The sequence below is a fragment of the Meriones unguiculatus genome (assembly GCF_030254825.1).
Source record: "Meriones unguiculatus strain TT.TT164.6M chromosome 13 unlocalized genomic scaffold, Bangor_MerUng_6.1 Chr13_unordered_Scaffold_28, whole genome shotgun sequence".
NCBI classification, from domain to species: Eukaryota; Metazoa; Chordata; class Mammalia; order Rodentia; family Muridae; genus Meriones; species Meriones unguiculatus.
In genome coordinates this window covers 8,935,865-8,959,135 of record NW_026843644.1, presented here as the reverse complement: position 1 = coordinate 8,959,135, position 23,271 = coordinate 8,935,865, and the positions used below count along the sequence as shown (strand labels likewise).

The window sequence follows — 23,271 nt, the reverse complement described above, 5'->3', positions numbered from 1 at the left end:
AAACTGCATTAAAAAAATATGTACATATTCATTAGACAGAAAATGAATCCAAACCAAGGTGGAAAAGAGGTCTAAGATCGAAATATTTCCTGTCCTACAAAATTTCTAACCTGTAACAAACTAAAATTGCATTAGATTTTTATTAGTTATGTGATTAAGAATGCAACTGGTGAAAGTCCCATTTGATGATGCCACTAACGTTTGAAAAGAAAGGCATAGAACAATTTCTACCATTGGGAGTCAAGGGTAAAAGTCACAGTAACATATTACAATTCACCAATGGCCAAATCATTTTCATGAGAAAATTGAACTTCCTTTTGCAGCTGAATCAGAGTGCATGGGTGTTACTATAAGATAGGAAATATAAAGGTAGAAATAAGTGTCCTTGGCGGCAAGTATGATTGGATACTTGTCTTAAAATCCAACTGTCCCAAAATTCATACAATAAAATGAGTTCTGAATTACTGCCTCACAGAAGAGGGTATCTTGATGCCCTACACATTTCACACAGGAGAGGCAGTAGTGAGTTGTACTTTGGTCACCATAAAGGGATGTTGAACATTTAGTATTGGAAAGTGTGGTAAGTTTAAATCTCCATTCTACATTCTCACATTAAAACCTCAGAGTTCCTCATAAACAAATACAATTTCTATAGGTTACATGAATTTATCCTAAACTATTTTAAACTGATGTTGAATATCATAACCAGTTTTTCTGTGTTGTTTTCAGATTCCTCAATCTGTGTGTACACAGAGCTGTGGTCCAGGATTCTGGAAAGTTCTACAAAAAGAAAGACCGGTCTGCTGTTTTTCTTGTGCATTTTGTCCAGAGCAACACATTTCTAACCAGACAGGTAGAAAAATATACTTTTACTCAAAATGCTTGGGAATGGAGATGGGGAAAGTTAAGAAGTGACCTTGGAGTCATAATATGGTGCTGTTCCCTATGTCTCTAACACTCATCACTGAATCCATTATTAATCATTGCTGAAGCCACACAATGTGTGAAGTTTAGAGTGGCAGTTCTCGTGCTATTGTGTCATATGCACCCTACCTTTATAAACCTGCCTTTTGGTGCATGGAATGGCCATCTCAGTTCTTGCAGTGTTCCATGCTATGAGCTCCCCATTACATGTGAGCTCCAAAGTTGTCCAGGATCAATTTGTATTTCTGTGATTAACAAACCTAATGATTCTTGCCTCAAAATAACTCCAGGAAAAGTACATGTCTGATTGTTTCTGAATGCACAAGAAACTGAACTGCATTTACAACACAGTTGTCATTTTCAGTATCAACAATAGAAAAAGCAAGTCTTTGTAAATTAAAATATGGCTGCTTGTTTAGGGTTGTGGTCAAATGTGTGATAACATATATAAGTAACATCATATCGAATGAGCAGGTTGCATATTTATATACAAACACACACACAAAGACACAAATACATTTAATGAGAAAAGACCCCAACGATTTGAGAGAGAATAAATATAAGGTGGGTGTGGGAGAAGGTTTAGAGTGATCAAAAAGAAGGGCATAGTGAGGTAATTATATTATTTTTTAAATGAAAATTTTTACGAAAAAAAGTCAGAAGGAAAATACATTAATATAATGATGAGAATCTACTATATATTATATTTAAAAAGACCAATCCTTAGACAACCATAATACAAACAGATTTTTATGTATTATTGCAAATTATCAAATGTTGAAAATTTAAATATTCTTTATATTCTGAGATCTAATACTATCATAGGTTAAATTCCTTGCAGAGTGACACATGACTTCAATTCCTATGTTAAAAAGATATAGAGAGAGCAGGCGTCCTTGTCTTGTCCCTGATTTCAGTGGGATCTCCCTGTTTAGGTTAATGTTGGCTATAGGGTTGCTGTATATTGACTTTACTGTGTTTAGGTATGTGCTTTGTGTCTCTGATGTCTCCAAAATTTTATACATGAACAGGTGTTGGATTTTTGGCTTCTATGAAAATGATCATGTGATTCTTTTCCTTCCCTTTGTTTATGAGGTGGATTAAAGTTATGGATTTCTATACACCTAACAACACCTTCATGCCTGGGATAAAGCCTATGTTATAGTTGTAGATGATATCTTCTATGTGTTCTTGTATTTGGTTTGTGAGTATTTTACTGAGTATTTTTGTGTCAGTGTTCATGAGGGAAATTGGTCTGAAGTTCGTGTCTTCCTTGGGTCTTGACAGTGACGTGACTGTGGCTTCATAGAATTAATTTGTTAATGTTCCTTCTGTTTATTTTTTGTGAGATAGTTTGAAGAGTATTGGTATTACTCTTCTTTGAAGGTCTGGTCAAATTCTGAGCTGAAACTATCTGGCCCTGGGCTTTTTTGTATAGGGACTTTTGATGACTTCCTCTGTTTCCTTAGGGCAGAGAGGACATTTTATTTACCTGATCTTGATTTAACTTTGGTAAGTGGAATCTATCAAGACAATTGTCCAATTATGTATGTATGTATGTATGTATGTGTATATATATATATATATTATGTGATGTATAGACTTTTGAAGTAAGACCTAATGATTCCTTTGGTTTCCTCGGTTTCTGTCCTTATATCACCCTTTTTGTTTTTTATTTTGTTCATTTGGATACTGTTTTTCTGCCTTTTAGTTACTTTGGCTAAAAGTTTGTCTCTCTGGATTATATTCTCAAAGAACCAGCCCTGGTTTTGTTAATTCTTTGAATCATTTTATTTCTATTATGTTGATTTCAGCACTTAATTTGATTATTTCCAGCCCTCTACTCCTTTTGGCCCTTGTCTATATCTAGTTGTTATTTTCTAGGTTTTACAGTTGTGTCATTAGGTTGCTTGTAAGTGATGTCTCAAATTCTTATATGAAGGCACTTAGTGCTATGAATTTTCCTCTTAGTACTGCTTTCATTGTGTCCCATAAGTTTGGGCATGTTGTGCCTTAATTTTCACTGAATTTTAAGAAATCTTTAATTACATTATTTATTTCTTCCATGACACCTGTTATTGAGTTGATCAGGTTTCATGTGTATGTGTAGGCATTTTGCTCTTTCTGTCATTGTTGAGGTCCAGATTTAGAACATGGTGGTGTAATTGGATCCAAGGAATTGTTTCAGTCTTATTGTATATGTTAAGTGTTGCTTTGTGCCTGAATATATGTTCAGTTTTGGAGAAAGTTCCTTGATTTGCAGAGAAGAAGGCATATTTGTGTCTGGGTGAAAATTTCTGAGGACTTCTATTAGGTATTTGATTCATGACCTATGTAAGTTTCATTATTTCGCTGTTTAGCTTCTGTGACAATGATCTGTCACTTGGTGAGAGTGAGGTGTTGAAGGATACTATTATTTCTGTTTTGGGACTGATACGTGATTGAAGCTTTAATAATGTTTCTTTTACAAATGCAGGTGCCCTACCATTTTGGGCATAGCTGTTCAAGATATTGTTGTCCTTGTGGATTTTTCTATAATGAGGACAAAGTATCCTTCACTTCTCTTTTGATTAATTTTGGTTGGAAGACTGTTTTATTAGGTATTAAGATGGTACTGCCACTTGCTCCTTGGGTCCATTTGATTGGAAAACCTTTTTCTATCACTTTACTCTAAGGTAGTGTCTATCTTTGGGACTGAAGTGTGTTTATTGTATGCAGCAGAATGTTTAATCTTGTTTCCATAACTATTCTGTTAGCACGTGTATTTTTATTGGATTACTGACTCCATTGATGTTGCGAGATACTAGTCATCAATGAATTTCAGTTCCTTTTATTGTGGTGTTATTGCAGATAGTGTGTTTGTGTGCTTGTTTTGATTTTTTTCTGGTGTTATCTATATTGTGTGTTTTGTGGTTGTAGTTGATCTCAATGGGTTGGAGTTTTCCTTCTAGTAGCTTCTCACAGTCAGTGAGAGTGCTTAGACATTGTTTTAATTTAGTTTTGTCATGGAATATCTTCTTTCCTCCATCTGTGTTGATTGTAAGTTTTGCTTAGTACAGTAGTCTGCTTTGGCATGTGTGAATTCTTTGCATTTACATGACATTCTCCCAGGCCCTTCTGGGTTTCATAAACTTTGTTGGAAAGTCTGGTGTGATTCTGATAGGTCTGCCTTTCTATGTCACTTGATCTTTTTCCTTTGCTGCTTTTGATATTTTTTCTTCATTATGTAGATTTATTGTTTTGATTATTTTATGGCAAAAGGATTTTCTTTTCTGATCTACTCTATTTGGTGTACTGTAAGCCTCTTGGATGTTTAAGGTTATCTCTTTCTTTAGGTTGGAGAAATTTTCTTCTGCTGTTATTAAAAATATATTCTGCACCTTGGAGTCTGGAATAATCTGTTTAGTCTATTCCTATTGTTTTTGGGTTTCACATTTTCATGGAGTCCTTGAACTTTTCTGATTGTTATGTTTTCTTTGAGAGATAGATCGCTTTCTTCAATTGTATCTTCAATGCCTGAGATTCTCTCCTCCATTTCTTATATTTTGTGGGTGATGCTTATCTCTGTGGTACTTGATTTCTTCTCTACGTGGTCCATCTCCAGGGTTTTCTGTGTGTTTTCTTATTTATTCAAATTCCATTTTCAAGAATTGAATGATTTTAATAATTCACTTCTCCTGTTTAACTGTGGTTTCTTGTCTATGATGGCCTCTCTGTTTGCCTTGTCTTTCCTTGTATTTCTGTGAGACATTTGTTCTTTTCCTCTTTATATGTCTTTAATAACTGCATGAACATAGATTTAATGTCCCTTTTCTGTGTTTCAGCTGTAGTAGAATATCCATTGCTCTCAGGGGTGGATTCTGGTGGAGCCATGATGTCCCAGTTTTTGTTGACTGTGTTTCTCTATTGGCCTTTAGCCATCTGGTTGTCTGTAGCCTTACCTGTTTCTTACTGGAAACTGCATCAAAGACTGGATCCTCCTGTCTTTGGAGTTTAGAGTAGTATTCAGGAAGATGTCAAATGTGCAGTGGCTCAAGAATGGGTGCATCTTAAGATACAAAGAATGACAGTATCTTGAAGGGGAAGGCACAGGGCACTGTATGGACACATAAACATGTAGGGGCTGGTGAATTGAAGGAGAGGGGTGTGCATGCACTGGAACCCTTTGTTTGCCTTGTCTTTCCCTGTATTTCTGTGAGATATTTGTTATTTTCCTCTTTATATGTCTCTAATAACTGCATAAACATAGATTTAATGTCCTTTTTCTGTGTTTCAGCTGTATTAGAATATCCATTGCTCTCAGGGGTGGGTTCTGGTGGAGCCAGGATGTCTCAGTTTTTGTTGACTGTGTTTCTATGCTGGCCTTTAGCCATCTGGTTGTCTGTAGCCTTACCTGTTTTTTTTTTCCTGGAAACTGCACCAAAGAATGGATCCTCCAGTTTTTGGAGTTTAGAGTAGTATTCAGGAAGATGACAAATGTGCAGTGGCTCAAGAATGGGTGCTGATGGTTCAGATGACAGCATCTTGAAGGGCAAGGCACAGGGCAGTGTAAATGTGTAGAGACTGGTGAATTGAAGGACAGGGGTGTGCATGCACTGGAACCCTGAATTTTGGGGTGCAGGTACTGTTATTCATCATTATCAAGGTGCAGATGCCCCAGGTGGCATCCCTGGGATTCCTCAGAATAAAGCTGGGCTGCCACTTACAGGCCTGCCACAAACTATGTTCCCTGTACTCAGATTCCTCTGAGATCTGTCTTCTTGGATCTGGGATCTCTGAAATTCTATTGTTCACCTGCTGTCCATGGGGTGACTAGAGGAACAGTGCCTTGGTGGGTGGGATGCTCTCCCAGTAATCATGAAGCTGGCACACAGGGAGCAGGAGGGATCTGAAGTCTGGCTGCTAGAGCACAGAGTCCCTAAATATGGGGATCCAAACTCACTGGAATATGTGAAGGGGTAGGTGGTCCAAAATTTACTACTCCTGGATCCATGAGATGGCCACAGGGGGCCTAGATCAGATCAACTCCATTCCCTGGATGACCTGTCCAGATCAGAAAGCAGCAAAGTTGATGCTCTGGATCTGACCACCTGTCCATACACTGGTCCCAGATAATCTGAATCTCTGCCCCTCAAATATGGGGCACACTTGTCTCCACCATACTGAATTCTCCATTTCTTGATCTTTCATCCTTCTTTTCTTTTTTGGTGGGAGCCTTTTGTGACCTTTTGAATTTCCTCATGGTTCTGTTTAGATCTATTTGGGTTGTTGAATTTTTGTCGAATTCATCTTTGAATAATGGTTGCTTGGGCAAATCTAAAACTTTTCCATCTCATGCACATTTTTAAGCTTACTGGAATATAGTATGTTTTAAAAATATTTCCTTAGAATATTCTGAATTTTATTAGTAATGTAGTAATGTTTTTCTGTAAATTCTGATTCTGTTAATTTGAGTACTCTATTTTTTTTCTTTAATTTACTTGAGCTATGGGTCTGTCAATTTTGTTTATCTTCAGAAAGAGCCAGCTCTTCCTTTGGTTAATTCTATGTATTGATTTCTTTATTTCTGTTTCATTCACTTCTATTACAATGTTATTATTTCTTTCTATTATATTATTAATTTGTTTGTGTACTATCGAGCTTCTGCTCACACCTCTCCTCCCAGACCCTCTCTCTCCCCTCCCCTCCCAACCCAATGTGCCCCTCCTACCTTTCTTTAAAAAAATAGAAGTCTCCCATGGATATCAACCAGCCTTGGCATTTAAAGTTGCAATAAGATTATGCACAACTTCTGTTATTGAGGCTACACAAGGCAGCCTTAGTCTTGCTGTTAGGTGTCCCCATAAAGACCAAGCTGCACAACTTGGTCTTTATGTGCAGGGAGCCCAGATCTGTCCCATGCATGCTCTATTGTTAGCAGTTCATTCTCTGAGTTTGTTCCAGGAGCCTTTCTGTGCGGCAATCCTGAGCATGGAAAGGAGAGGTGTTTGTCTACAGGGTGCTCCAGAGAGCAGATCAGGGGTCAGCGAGGAGAGGAAATTAGTCAGCTGAGGTGGTTAGGGGAATCTAGAAGCTGACTACTAAAATTTAGACATTTCTTTGGCTCTGACTTATTGCTGACAAGGCTCTTGTTTGTTTATAGAAGTTTCACAGTACAAACACAGAAGAATGATTATTCAAGTGGTACAAGATAGGTGTTTGATTTTTCATTTTACAGGGATAAAAGCTCAGTTACAATTTTAAAAGTACATACAGAACATATTTGATTAACATTCTTAGCCCTATAACTCTACTTTAAGGAATCTCAAGAATGTCTCCTTCAAAGAAAACACATTTAATATATAAGAGCCTGCTTTTAGGTTGGAATTGTTTACAGTATGAGTGCAGTCCAGAGAAACAGAAAATATTTTAACTGATCTTTTTATGCATAGCAAATACAAATAAATAGCTACTTTTACTATATGTATCATCATCTATGCTACACAGTAGAAAAAAGTTTATTTAAGTCAATCTATCTTATTTACTAAGTTTCATTCCATAAGGAGTGTACCCTCTTTGACCTTCCAACTTTGAGCTACATTTTCCAGGAGCTCTAAGCCTATAATAAAAGCATATTAAATTGATACCTGAATCTCCAGGCCTCTCAGGGATCACATATTGCCTTTGTTTACCCTGCACCAATATACTGTTTAGGGGCACATACCCCAAGAAAACTCCTGAAATAATGGCCTCATCTCTCTATATGGCTACCTCTGCTTAATAATCTCCAGGGCATAAAGAAGTTTTGCAAACAGTGGACTAATAAAGTTAAGTTTAGTATTTTCATAAGACTCAGGTATCATCAGGAATGGATCCATTGTCTTCCTCTATGGTCTGGTAAGGCTGCTCCCCACTCAGGGGAGGTGATCAAAGAGCCAGCCACTGAGTTTATGTCAGAGACAGTCCCTGTTCCCCTTACAATGCAGCCAGTTCTGATGAGACTAGGTAGGCTATGGTTGGAGGGAAGGGGAGGAGGACATCCCTAGCAGAAGACTTGGAGAGGGGCATAGGAGGAAATAAGGGTGGGAAGGTGTGGAGGGTATGAGCATGGGGGCTACAGCCAAGCTACAAAGTAAATAAAGTACAATTAATTTAAAAATGCCTAATTTTAAAAAATACTCAGACATAATTTTTCTGTAGAACAAAACAGAAATTAAATCATTGTGAAGAAAGTCCACAGTAATGCAACACATACACACACAAAAAAAAATAAAACAGAAGTTAGATATAGAAGAACAATGATTGTAACAATCTGCACAGCTTTGGTGGAATAGCACCAAGCGACTGTGCTTCATGACTCTCAGCAATTTCAGTGAAAATGGCTGTATCATTCTCCCTTTCTGATTTAACATTTTAATAGATTTATGGTATTTATGACATGCAGGTTATTTTTTTAGTCTTCAGAATATTACTGGAAGAACAAGAGTGTAAATTAGAACAATTCCCAGAATTATTCTGGAATTAATAATGAAAGAGAAAGAGTCCTGTCCTGAGTCAAAGGATGACAAAGACTATAGAAATTTATTTGCAACTTCCACAGCTAGAATAGGTAATAATTTATAGCCGGTGTTTGTTGATGCAAGTGTTGTATATTTACCACCAAATCAGAACTGTTCCATAGTTCATGGAGATAGGACCTAACTTATCACCATATTACCTTAGAAAAATTATAGGAGTGGGATTAACAAATAACCACTGAAACAGTGAGTAAGAAGAAAAATGAGAAGAATCCATGATGATGGAAACAAGGAAGTGCATTTTTATACATCGATGTCATCAAAATACAATGTACACATACTTAGAATCTCAAAGTATAATAAAAGCATTTGAAGGCTTAATTGACAGTATTATTTTATCTGAATATGAATAAAATAGATTTCACTACCCTAGAGAAACAGTGATAAGCTGTTGAGCAGAAAGCTTATTTTTAATTAAACAAGATAAACAGTAGAAATACAAATTATAGAGAGTTCATGTCCTTGGCAGTAACATGAAGCAGAATACACTACGTTACACACATCATTGGAAAGCAGTTTTATGAATCAAATGTGCAATCAATAGATACTTATATAAGGTGAAATGTTGATCCAATTTCTCCACACAGATCAGCAGGAGTGCATCCCTTGCCCAATTCAAGAGTACCCAAACCCTGAGAGAAACCAGTGCCTGCCCAAAGCAGTGACCTTCCTTTCCTTTGAGGATCCTCTGGGCATAGCTCTGGCCTGCACAGCTCTTTGCTTCTCTGTCAGCACAATTGCAGTTCTGGGGATCTTTCTCAAACACCGAGAATCAGGCATTGTTAAGGCCAATAACCGGACTCTCAGCTACATACTGCTCATCTCCATCCTACTCTGCTTCCTCTGCTCCTTTCTCTTCATTGGCCACCCAAACACAGCCTCCTGCATATTTCAACAGATAACATTTGCACTTGTCTTCACCTTGGCTATTTCCACTGTTTTGTCAAAAACTATAACTGTAATTCTGGCCTTTAGGGTCATGAAACCAGGAAGAACAATGAGAAGGTTGTTTGTCTCTGGTATCTATAATGCTGTCATCCCTATCTGTGTCCTGATCCAACTCATTCTCTCTGGAGTCTGGCTGGGAACCTCGCCTCCCTATACTGACAGAGATGCATACTCTGAATATGATCATATCATCATTTTATGCAACAAGGGCTCAGTTACGGCTTTCTACTGTGTGCTGTCCTATTTAGGGACCCTGGCCCTAGGCAGCTTCACTGTGGCTTTTCTGGTGAGGAACCTGCCTGACACATTCAATGAGGCCAAGTTCCTGACATTTAGCATGCTGGTGTTTTGCAGTGTCTGGGTCACCTTCATCCCAGTCTACCTGAGCACCAAGGGCAAAGCCATGGTGGCTGTGGAGGTCTTCTCCATCTTGGCCTCCAGTGCAGGGCTACTGGGGTGCATCTTTTTCCCAAAGTGCTACATTATTCTCTTAAAACCTGATAAAAACTCATTGAGATGTTTGAAAAACAAAAAATAGAATACAAAAACTGATCATTTTCATGCATTGGTTTCTCTAATAAAACTCATTAGTATACTAAAAATAAAGTATTTCCCTACTTTTCAGAAACTTTTTTCTGAAATGTATATTTAAACAAAAATAAGAGCCCCTCACTTTGTCTCATAATCACAGACATTTTATTTCAGAAGAAAAGCTGCGGCTAAAATTTTAGTATGTTATGCATGTTAATTATGAATTTAATTTATAAACAAAATAAATATTCCAAATGTAATTTCATGACAGTAACTGAGATAAATAGTACAAGAACTAAATATGTCTTCTCTTTGTTATTTTGGGGAATATAACAGGGCATTGGGTGGCATTTGTGATTCTCTATATAACAGGCAAAAAAGTCAATCTCTTCAAAGGGTCAGACTTTTAAACAGGTTGAGCCATTCCAGATATTAGTATAGAGAATTTTGTAAAAGATAAAAATAAATCTACTGCATGACCCTGTTCTCTTTTCCTTTACATGTGTAAAAATGACTAGATATCCCACTTAGAAATACTTGCTCAGCCATGTTCATTATTATTCTATTCACAATAGGTAAGAAATGTAAACCCATAAATATCTTTAACAAGATAAATTGATAAGAAAAATATCATGCATAAATATATGTAAGAGAAAAAGCATAATTAAGGTAACCCATATTCAGAAGACAAATATCTCCCATCCTATACTTTGGGGCATCTAGCTCCAAATATTCCGATATGAGTATTCACCATGGAATAACTGTAGAAACAAGAAAACATACAATGGCAGGGTATAATTGATCTGACTGGAATAATGTGGGGGAAGAACTCTAAATATGAAGATGGATAAATATATAAAAGAAGGAAGTCAGTGAAATAATAGTAAATATTTGTGAGTTTTAAGCAACCATTCTCTGAATTATCTACATAAAATCCCTATAATACATGTAAGTCCATTCATGAATATGAACATCATAACCTAAATATTTTTAATAATTCACACAGATAAGTAAAGTTCACAGATAATTAAAGTTTCATCAGTTCGTGACTGATGAAAGAAGCTTTTCTTTACACCAACAATCATAACTGAAAAGCACAACCAATCATAAGGCAGAATTCTGGAGAACACTCACACATATCTACAAAACAATTCCCAGATCTAAGGCTCAGAGCTCATGCAGCACAGCTGATGAAAAAAGTATATAAGGCAGAGGATCAGAGTAGGTTCTGGTAGTGTGTCTCCTAATAATACCAGAAGCCACTGCCATAAGACTTACCAATATAACAAATAAAGAAAACAAAAGACTTACCAATATACCTGCATAAACATGGACTGAAAGTTGAAAAATATAAGACATATGAATGTGCTCCAGAAAGAAACCACTGCCTCAATCATATGCAAAAATTTACAGGGAACTGATAAAGGCTGAGAGTGGGATAAATATTCTTCCCAGGAAAGAGCGAACAATCAGTTATCCAACACCAAACAATCAGCCCTGAAAACATCCATGGAAGTCACATTATTAAACCGAGCAACTAATGTTAAGAGTATAATACCAATTAACGAAAAAAATACGATGAATTTAAGAGAGAAGCAGGAGAGGTATGTGGGAAGGTTTGGAGGGAAGAAAAGAGAAGGCACAAAATGGCATAATTATATTATAACCTGGAAAATGAACTAAATATTACCTCTTTAGCTCATGATTTTAAAATGAATTGCTGTTGAGTAGTATAAAAATTTTGCAGGTAAAGAGATGGAACTAGAAAAAAAAATCAGGTTGTATGAGGTAATCCAAACACAGAAAGAAAAGCTTCACATATTCTTTCCTCTAAGGTTCCTAGCTCTAAACTGAGTATGTATGTACTCAGATGTGAGTCCATATCTGGCAGATATTGCAATAACAAAGAGTGAAAAAGGGAGCATTTCCAAAATGAAAATGCCTTTTTGTGGGAGCAATAGGAAGTAGAAGGGTTTTAGTGATTCGAAAGAGGAAATGGGAAAAACATTGGGGGGGTAATAATAATCAGGTGGTGAGACTGAGAGAAATACAAAAAAGGAGGAAGGTAAAATAAAAGTAAGGATGTCTGAAAAAGTAACACGAAATCATATTAGTGACAATCTACCTAAGATATGTATAATACATGTAAGTTGTATAAAACGAAAATTTAGTGTAAACAAAACTTTGCCCCTGTGATGACAATGGTCCCTCCATCTAACAAGAACTCCAACACCAGGCGTGAGACGTCCGCTTTTGAGTTATTGGTAAGGGTTTTCTATGAGAATCCTCAAAAATTATATGCTATTACCTATCTGACCTGAAAACTACATTCCATTTCCAGCCCGAAAAGATGCTGTGTGTTCAGTTTGAAATACCTGAAAATAACAGGATATAGAAAGAGGAACTAGGAAAATCAACAGGTGCTATGCTAACTCTTGAACTTTGAATTTCTACCGTCAGGTTCTTGGAACATAACCTTATAGTTTTCCTCAAGTGCCTGCTTTTTCAACAATATATAAGACATTGAAGACATGGCATGCATACTTGTGGGTGCTCGCCTTCCACTCAACATTCACCATAGTCCTGTCTATCCCGCTCTGCCCCCCCCCCCGTATCCACCCTCTTAGGAGCTATCCAGGCTCTAAACTATCTACCGCATTTCAGCCCCACATCTAGCCACTTCCGTTGTATAATAGGCAACAATTATCTGTTTTATCTAGTACGACTGTGAACATCCTTACGACAGAGCACTGAACTCATGGTGAAATGTCCCAGACACGGATGTGAACCACAACCTGGAGGATTCCTAAAGCCCAGCATTCCTTAGCCAGGGAACTACAAACAATCCCAGAGTGCATTGTGCCGGCTGCGAGCATCTGTGAGGACTACAAACATGGCGGGCCTCGGAGCAAGGACTTCTGGGATTGTTTGTAGTCACATAGCCAGGTCTCACCCTGTCTTCCGCCTTACCAAGTCGCCGACGCGGAAATACATTTCCCAGAATGTTGTGCGCGCTGTTACAGCGTTCCACGCCAACTTCTGCATCCTTCCTTCGCTGGCAGGTTTGCTTGGACCCAGAAGTATACCCCGAAACCCTTTCCAGTCACCACAGCGCACACAGCGGTTTCCCTTGTCCCCGCCCTGCGCCCCTTGCTGTAATCAGGATCCCCAGCCTTTTGGACCCGATTTGTGACGTCATGGCACCGCCCCTGGTACCGGAAGTAAGAACACCCGGTAGCTGGAAGCCTCTTGTGTACAAGAAAAATGTGCACTTTGAATTAAGATCACATGCAGTCCAGCGGGTCCCGGCTTCCTGCAGAAGTGATCTGGGGGTCCCTGAGTTTTTATTTTTAAAGTCATTTCGAGTCATCCAATCAAAGCAGGACTGGTCTTGGGAAGGCAGAAACGCACTCACACGGATATAAATATTTTTTAAAGATTAAAAAATAAATAAATAAGTAAATAAATAAATAAATAAAATGGAGGCTGGAGAAATGGCTCAGAGGTTAACAGCACTGGCTGCTCTTCTGGTGGTCCTGAGTTCAATTGGTGGCTTACAACCAATGAGATTGGTTGTAATGAGATCTGGTGCTCTCTTCTGGTGCACAGGCAGAATGCTGTAGGATGAATGAATGAATGAAAAGAGGAAGGAAAGAAAGAGAGAGAGAAAGAAAAGAGAAAGGAAGAAAGGGAAGGAAGGAAGAAAAAGAAAGGAAGGAAGGAAGGGATGAAGGAAGGAAGGAAGGAGGAAGGAAGGAAGGAAGGAAGGAAGGAAGGAAGGAAGGAAGGAAGGAAGAAAGAGAGCGCTGGACTCAGTGGCTCATGCTTGTCATCCCAATGGTCAGGGCTCTGTGACACAGAGACTCCCTCTTACCGAGGTGCCAGGTTCCATTCCCAGGGACCACACAGTGGCGCTCAAACCATCTGCAAGGGATCTGGTGCCCTCTGGTGACGCGCATGTGTCACTTAATAACTAGCTTTATATATTTGATGTTTTAATTTAATACTACGTATTTATTTCAATTCAATAAGAACAGATAAAGGAGTGTCTTGAGAGCAGGAGGAATCTGTGCTAGATCAAAGCAGGGCCTGGGGCCACCCAACCTGATGGTAAGATCCTATTACTGAGTACAACACCTCCACAAGTCATTGGACACAGGGAATTCCAGCAGGCGCCTACCTAGAACCTTCACCCCCTGTGGACTGCTGTTCATGATACTGGAACATCTACTGCGTTCCACCAGAAAAGAAAAATACCCACCAACCCAGCCATAAACCCTTCACTCTCCAAAAGATTTCCTAAAAGATTTCCTGGTGCTCTGGTGGCACAAATGTCATGGAAGTAACCAACTAATATCTGGCTGGGTTTCAGGAGGCCCACTCCATGATAAGGAAACTTGATCCAATACTGCTTGGGTGGCCAGGAACCTGAGTATACACAGGCCAGGGATTTTAAGAGAAATTTAAATGTTTCAGTTGTGCTAAAGGAGTACAGCCATACTTACAGATCGGTGCCTTGCTTGGCCATCATCGGAAACTTCATATTGCAGCAGATGGGAACAAATAAAGATACCCACGTCCAGTCGATGCACAGAGAGTGAGAAGCCTTAGACCTAGGCATTCCACCCTAAATGAGATGTCCCCAGGTAACGCCTGCCCCTAAAGGCTCAAGGAACACTGTGTGCTGAGTGTAAGCGCCAGAGGGGATGAAGGACAGGAAGGTAACAAGACCTTGTAAACACAGGAGGAGCAACCATAACTCACAAGCTAGCTTCACTATCACTTTCCCCTATAAGGGCTACCTCTCCAGGCCACAGGGGAAGAGGATTCGTTCAGTCCTGATGCGACTTAATATCCTGGCATGGGGGGGGGGGGTACAGGGGAGGGAGGATCCCCTTCTCTGAGGAGCCAGGTAAGGAGTGATAGGAGAAACAGGGAGGGTAGACCTGGGAGGAGAGGAGGGTGGAGTCTACGACAGTGATGTGAAATGAATAAATAAAAGTTTAAAAATAAAAAATAAGAAATAAGGGGGCTGGAGAGACTTCACAGAGCTTAAGAGCCCCGGCTTCCCTTCCAACAGTCCTGAGTTCTGTTCCCAGTACCCACATGGCAGCTCACAACCATCTATAGTGAGGTCTGGTGCCCTCGTCTGGCGTGCAGGTGTACATGTAGGCAAAATACTGTAAAAATAATAAACATCTTCAAAAAGAACTACACCAGGGATCATCAATAAGGTTCCCCTCCCTACAAAAAGAACACTTACTACCTCTTTAAATAATAATAATAATAATAATAAATTTAAAAGTTAGTTTTCTCCAAGGGAGTCGTATTGGGGCCACAATCAGACCTGGAGTGATGTGGAGATGTTGGTGTGTCCAGAGCCTAATAACAATTTTTCTTGGGCCATATTTAGCCCCTATTAGCCATTCCTTGCCAGCCTCTTTTTTGAACCTAGTGTCCTAGGACTGATGAATACCTGTAGGACTGTGCTAACTAGAACACAAGCGTCTGTTAAGAATTTCACCTGATAGCATTGAGTCACATAGCTGAGTTTTCTATGCTTTGCCATAACCCACTTTTCTAAGGTCTAACTGAAGAGCATTTATGGCTGTTCTGATACTATAAATATTTCATGGGACTGCCTCCACATTGGAACATGTAATTTGTAGTGACCGGAATCTATGCTCTTGGGCCATGGCAATTGTCATATTCTACAAGGACACAATTCCTGCTTTCTACTCTGTCCTGGGATACCCAGTTGTCCTGTCACTGAGGTGTGTCCACTGTGACTTTTCTGGCTAGAGCTTTCCTGACTGATTTACAAAAGCCAGGCTCCTGACACCCAGTGTGCTGGTGTTCTGCAGTGTGTTGGCCACTTTCCTGACTGACCCCCATAGCAATGGGGGCAAGGTAGCTGCAGAGTTTTCATGGGAACCCAGAAATGTAGGTGACTGCCTTCTAGACTTACAGTCAAAATTGTGAGAAGATTTCTACCAATATGCCACAACACCAAGGATGAGATCATGGATGCCTTTCAGAGTTCTGGGGCTACAAAATGGCTCCAAGGTTAAAAGCACTTGTCCTTGCAAAGGACCAGATGTGTTTCTCACCTGATAGCTCAACCCATCTGTAACTCCAGTTCCAGGGGATTCATTTCCATCTTCTGGCCTCTTCAGGAACCAGGCATCCACCTGGTAAAAACAGGTACACCTGTTCACCTTGGCAAAGCACTCATATGTGTAAAAATAAACAAACAGATGAGATTTACAGTTCTTAGGAGAGGACAAAAACAGAAGCATCCGTTAGTAAGTACAGATAGTTTATTGGCCCCACAGCCACAACATAAATTTACATAATCCCAGTTTAAATGTGTCCAGTTTAAATTCTCCTGCTCAGCCAGGGCCCAGCAAGTCCCTCCTCCCTAAAAAATAAATCCTGGGATCCCTGCCACACTTTCTTTTAGTGAATGCTGACTCTCTCAGTAAAAAACAGGGCTGCTCTCAGGAAGGCAGAGACTATAAATCATTTTTTTAAGATAATAACAAAAAACCAAGTGTGGTGTCAGACACCTGTAACAATCAGTGGGGAAAGCAGAAGTAGGAAGGGTCTGTGTGAGTTCCAAGTCATCTGGGTTTGTAAATCATTCCAGAACATGCAAGGTCACACAGAGAAAACCTGTCTTTCAAAAACAGGGGCTTGTACCTGCTGTCAGCTCTTCACACTCACATGTCTGGACATGTCTTAAGTCCCATAGTATGACTTCAACCAGGCTATAAGAAAGTCCTTCCAAGCATTGTGGTGCAAACATTTAATCCTAGCACTGGAGAGGCAGAGGCAGGAAGATCTCTGTGAGTTTGAGGCAAGCCTGGCCTACAGAACAAGTCCAAGACAGCCAGAGCTACACAGAGAAACCCAGTCTCAAAAAATCCAAAATGATGATGATGATGATGATGATAATAATAATCCAAACATCAAAGCCATGCCTGCTGGCACTTTGCCAGGTTCCTTTCACAAGGAAGGCACACAGTAGAGTTTACAGAAAAAAATAGCAGATGGAAGAAAGATTTAAATCTTCATTTATTTCAATTTTTAAATCTCCATTACTGGAAATTCTTAATGTGTTGAGAACAAAAAAGCAAAGAAGGCAGGAGAAACTACAGAAGTCCCATGGAATTGCAGGGAGACACAGCGTTCTATTTTTGTTTTGTATAGGGAACATATGAACACCTTCTACTGAAGAAGAATGGTATGAAACACTTGCAGAAATATTCAGCGAGTCAAGGCGACATTATCACGGTGCTTCTCAGCTGCATCTCTTCAAAATAAGCTTTCTGGTTGTGATGCCGATTGCACACTTACTTTTTAAAAGACACACATGTTCATGTGTGTGTGAGTGTGTATGTGTTTCCGTGGAGGATAGAAGAGGACAGTGGATTCCCTGAATTTGGAATTACAGTTGGTTAGGGGTTGCGTGAAATGGCAGAGGGATACATTTTAATAATTATTAAATGTGTGAGATACATTAACCATATCAAGTTTGGAAATCTCAAAAGGTGATAACCCTTGCAAACAGATAAATGTACCATCTGCTTCAGTAATATCACCTTAGCGGCCCAAGCTTTGAACCCCAGCATTCAGAAGGCTGACAAAGGAGGATCACAAGTTCAAGGCTGGCCTCCCCACCTCCCCATGAAAAGGTGCAATTTACTCATCCATCCAGCTAAGGCAGCATACAGCCTCCCAGTGGTCATGAGTAAGAAACATCATCCTGAAAACACAATGATAAATTTAATTCACCATATGGTGACATTTGAGATGAACTTGACAGTATTCATTCAAACTTATGTGACCATAGGAAAGAATCATTAAGACATTTGTTAATCATCTTTTCATTTTCTTCCTTGGAAAACAATGCCTCTTTCTACAGATGTTCATAACACATTCATTTATGTTTTAGAAAATTTAAGCAACATGAAGAAGAGTGGGACCAGGGCTAGAGAGGTTGCTCAGATGTTAATAGCATTGGCTGCTCTTGGTCCTGAGTTCAATTCCCAGCAACCACATGGTGGCTCACAACCATCTATAGTGAGATCTCATGCCCTCGTATGGCTTGCAGTGGTACATGCAGCAGAACAATGTAAAATAAATAAATAAATAAATAAATAAACCAACAAATCGGAAGAAAGAAAGGACCACAAACAAATTAATACCTTAAGTTCCTCCTTAATGTTCTTGGATGAGGCTGAAGAGGTGGCTCAGAGTTTAAGGGCACTACTCGCTATCCTTCCAAAGGTCATGAGTTAAATTTCCAGCAACCACATGGTAGCTCACAACCATCTATACTGAGATCTAATGTGCAGGCAGAATGTTGTATAAATAATAAATAATTCCTTAAAAAGTTTTGGAAACATGATCCTCCGGCCTCTGCCTCCTGAGTGCTTATCCTGCAGGTGTGTTCCCCACACCTAGCTTTATCAGGCCACAGAGGAAGACAATGTAGCCAATCCTGATGAACCCTTATAGACTAGGATCAAAGGGAAGGGGAGAGGGACCTCCTTTATCAGTGGATTGGGGGAGGGGTACTGGTAGGGGAAGAGGGAGGGTGGAATTGGGAGGGGAAGTGAGAGGGAGCTAAAAGGGGGATACAAAGTGAATAAACTGTAATTAATAAAAATAAAAATAAATTAAAAAAAAACATGTAGCCTTGTAAGATGAATGCTAATTAACAGATATAACGAGGGGGAGACAAGTAAACAGAGCAACTGTGCTTAGCCCACCTCATAGAAATTGTATGAACAGTTTCTAAGTATAAAATCAATGGGCAAGTTGGGTGTATTTTATCATGTCTTTAATTCCAACAACCCTCAGGAGGCAGAGGCAGGTATATCTCATAGAGCTGGATGGTAGCCTGGTCTATGCAATGAGTTCCAGAATACTCAGGGGCACAGAATACTCTGCCAAAATTAATCAAACAAATAATAGATAGAAAGAACTGACAGCCCTTTGCTCAAGTTTCTACACGAGCTATTCATTCCCTCTAGTTATGTACATATCTTCTAGAAACTTGAAGTGCCTCACTTTAAATTGTAAGATTGATATGATCTTCCTAAAATGAAGTCTATGTTTAAACAGTTACAAAAAAAACAAAACAAATCAAAACAGATGAGAGCATCAGCAAAGTAAATGTTTATCAAAAATAGGCAACATAGGGTGTGAGAGTTGGCTCAATAGTAAAGAGGTTTTGCTGGTCTTGCAAATAACTAGTCCTGCTTGCCAGTATTTACATAAATATGGGAATCAGGAACCTTGAGGAACTGGAGTGAATGGCAACAGAGCCCATGCAGAATCCTGCTAATCAAACACCAGAGACAAGACTAAAAGGGGCAGATCTAACTTCATTTTCCATTGTAACAGCCTGTAAATGACTGAAAGCCCAATCAGAACATCCCATACTATCCTCAAGTACCAGCAACAATCAATGCAGTTGGTTCAGCTATAAGGAAAAGTGAGAGTTGAGTGGGGAGGCAAGGTCATGTTAGGAGACAATTTGGGAAAGAATCTTCACCAACCCTTTTTCTAACAGAGGGCTAATATCCAGTATATATAAAGAAATAAAGAAGCTGAAAAACAGCAAACCAAGTAATCCAATTAAAAAATGGGGAACAGAGTTAAACAGAGAATTCTCTGTAGAGGAATATCGAATGGCAGAGAAACACTTAAAGAAATGTTCAACGTCATTAGCCATTAGGGAAATGCAAATCAAAACCACGCTGAGATTTCACCTTACACCCATCAGAATGGCAAAGATGAAAAACTCAAGTGACAACACATGCTGGAGAGATTGTGGAGAAAGAGGAACCCTCCTCCACTGCTGGTGGGAATGTAAACTTGTACAACCACTCTGCAAATCCAGCTGGCGCTTTCTCAGACAACTAGGAATAGCGCTTCCTCAAGATCCAGCCATACTACCCCTAGAGATATATCCAAAAGAGGCTCAAGTACACAATAAGGACATTTACTCAACCATGTTTTAGCAGCTTTATTTGTAATAGCCAGAAGCTGGAAACAGCCCAGATGCCCCTCAACTGAAGAAAGGATGCAGAAATTGTGGTACATCTACACAATGGAGTATTACTCTACAATGAAAAATAAGGAAATCATGAAATTTGCAGGTAAATGGTAGGAATTGGAAAGGATCATCCTGAGTGAGCTGTCCCAGAGGCAGAAAGACACACACGGTATATACTCACTCATATATACATACAACATAGGATAAACCCACTAAAATCGGTACATCTAAAGATACTAATTAAGAGAGATGACCCTGACTAAAATGCTCAATCCCCATCATAAAAGACAAAGAGGCTGTACATCAGAAGAAGAAGAAAACAGGAAACAACCTAGAAACCTGCCACAGAGGGCCTCTGAAAGGCTCTGCCCTGCAGACTACCAAAGCAGACGCTGAGACTTATGGCCAACTGTTGGGCAGAGTGCATGGAATCTTATGTAAGAAGTGGGAAATACTAAGATCTGGAGAGGACAGGAACCCCACAAAAAGAGCAACAGAACCAGAAAATTTAAACACAGTGGTCTCTCCAGAGACTCATACTCCAACCAAGGACTATTCATGGAGATAACCTAGAACCCCTGCAAAGATGTGGCCCTTGGCAGTTCAGTGTCCAAGTGGGTTACATAGTAATGGGAAAAGGGACTGACTCTGACATGAACTGATTTGCCTGCTCTTTAATCACCTCCTGCTGAGGGAAGAGCAGCCTTACCAGATCACAGAAAATGGCAATGCAGCCCCTCCTAATGTGATCTGACAGACTAAGATCAAAAGGAAGGAGAGGAGGACCTCCCTTTTCAGTAGACTTGGGGAAGGGCCTGTGTGAAGAATGAGGAGGGAGAGTGGAATCGGGAGGGGAGGAAGGAGGGGCTTATCGGGGGATACAAAGTGAATAAAGTGTAAAAAAATAAAATAAAAATAAAAATAAATACACAAAAAATGGGAGGCCACAGGAAGGAGGAAGACTTTAAAGTCTCCTCCTTATCTATACATTGCATATAAGTAGATCATCTGTACATTCAACCACAAAGTTCTTCAATAACTGCTTCTCTCAATGATGCCCTCAATTGGTTACACATGACACTGAAAAACATTCCTTCACTATCTGTGTCCCTGGATCCTGATAACCCATCCTGTCACCTTGTACCTGTTTTGACAGCATGAAACTGAAAACTCAGATTTACAGTGCTTTAAACATGTAATGTTATTATATGTTAAAATAAAGAAAATGAAGAATAAAAATAAAGAAAAACAAAACACAGAGCAGCTATCTAGATCTGCTATGGCAACCCTACTGTCAGTCATTAGTCATCTAGGATCCTTCCAGCTCTTTTCTCTGTTACTCCTACCCAAGATGGCTGCTACATCTCCAGTCCTTTGCTTGCTTGCTTGCTTGCTTGTTTGGATTGGGTTTCTCTGGGTATGTTTCATGGCTTTTCTGGAACTAGATCTATAGATCAGGCTGGCCTTTAATGCAGAGATCCAAATGCCTCTGCCTTACCTCCCAAATTCTGGGATTAAAGGTGAGCCACCACCTCCCAGCCAATCTCCAGTCTCAGCTAAAGAAAGGCTGGGAATACACACCATTACCTCCTTACAACCCTTTTGAAACATTCATCATTCTATTTATATTCAACTAATATAGACATAGTCACATGATTAATTAATTAATTTAGTCACATTAAATTTTTTAATCTGTTAAAAATTTAAAGAGTGCTGGAGATGACTCAGTGATTAAGAGTACTGACTGCTAACAAAGTGGTGCAAGACTTAAATCACAGGGCTTGGGAGGCAAAGGCAGGTGGATCTCTGTGAGTCTGAGGAAGAGTTCCAGAACAGCCTGGACTACACACCCAGAGATACCATGTCTTGATGACTCCTTCCCTCCCCCACAAAAAAGAAGGAAAAAAGAAATCTAACAACTTTGTTTTAATTTGAAAACAATCTCTTCTGTACAACCATGTAACTAGACAAAAATTATGGCTCATATCACCTACAAGAAAAATAATATGTATTAGGGAGAGCTGAATATCTCTTCCAAGTTCACAAAATTCATTTGCTGCTCCTCTTCTTTCATCCCCTAAGTAATGGTGTACCCCAAAGCCTGGGCCTTCGTCATTTATTCATATCTTTGCTATGCTTGTAGAGAGGAGACCAGCATAACTGTCATCTGAGAAGCTTCATCCAGGAAATAATGGAAACAGTTGCACAGACCCACAGTCAAACAAACATTAGGCAGAACTCTGGGAATCTTGTGGAAGAGTTAGAGGAAGGATTGAGGGAGCTGGAGAGGTAGGACACCACAAGAAGACCTACATAGCCAGCTCACCTGGGACCATGGGGTCTCATAGAAACTGGACCACCAACAAAAGAACATGCCTGGACTAGCCCTAGGCCTCTTTCACATATAAAACTGATGGGCTGCTTGTCCTTAAGTCAGTTCCCTAGCAACTAGAGCAGGAGCTGGCTCTGACTTGGACTCTGTTGCCTCCCTTTGGATCCCATTTTCCTAGTAGGGCTGCCTTGTCTTGCCGAAGTGAAAGAGGAGGCAATTAATCCTGATGTAACTTGATGTGCCTGGGTGGGCTGGTTGAGGGAGGGACAGGGAAAGTGTTTGGGAGGTTGGGACTGGCAAGAGATGAGGGAGTAGGGTTGTAAGTGGGCTGTAAAATGAACAAATAAATAAATTAATGAAGAAAAAATATAACTGACCCATAGTCATCAAAGTGACAAGATCATGAAAAGATGAGGGAACTGTTCCATATTGAAAGAGACTGAAGAGATAAAGGACAATGCAACACTTAAATGTACCAGCTTCTTTTGACATTTATGTGAGTAATAACATAGTCAATAAAACCCACATTAAATGGAATACTATGCCAGCGTGAATTTCCTATTTTGATAACTGTACTGTCATTATGTAGGACCACATTCTTGTTTGCATAAAATTGACACTAAACCACTCAGAGTGACAGGGCATAAAGTCAGCAGCTTCCTCTCAAAATGTCCAAAGTAAAACAGCAATTAACTGTGTGCCATACTTGGAACTTTTTTCAAGTTTGTTATTGTTTCAAAATTGTTGTGGGGAAGTTGTGCGTGGTCTTTAACTCCAGCACTAGGGAGGCAGGGGAAGGCAGATCTCTGTAGGTTCAAGGCCAGGCTGTTCTACATAGGCAAACCCAGGACAGCCAGGGTTCTGTAGAGAGAGTTTGTCTCAAAAAAAACCTAAATAAAATTGTTGTAGGG

At 39.6% G+C, this 23,271-nt stretch overlaps 1 protein-coding gene across 1 annotated transcript in view; it reads left to right on the top strand.

Moving 5' to 3' along the window:
• LOC132650732 (vomeronasal type-2 receptor 26-like) overlaps nt 1–9,966 on the top strand; it is a 42,521-nt gene extending 32,555 nt beyond the window's left edge. Inside the window, exons 6-7 of the mRNA XM_060376068.1 lie at nt 730–853; nt 9,068–9,966. Coding sequence (XP_060232051.1) covers nt 730–853; nt 9,068–9,966 — 1,023 coding nt within the window. The remainder of the gene's footprint in view (nt 1–729; nt 854–9,067) is intronic.
• The last annotated feature ends 13,305 nt before the right edge of the window (nt 9,967–23,271 follow it).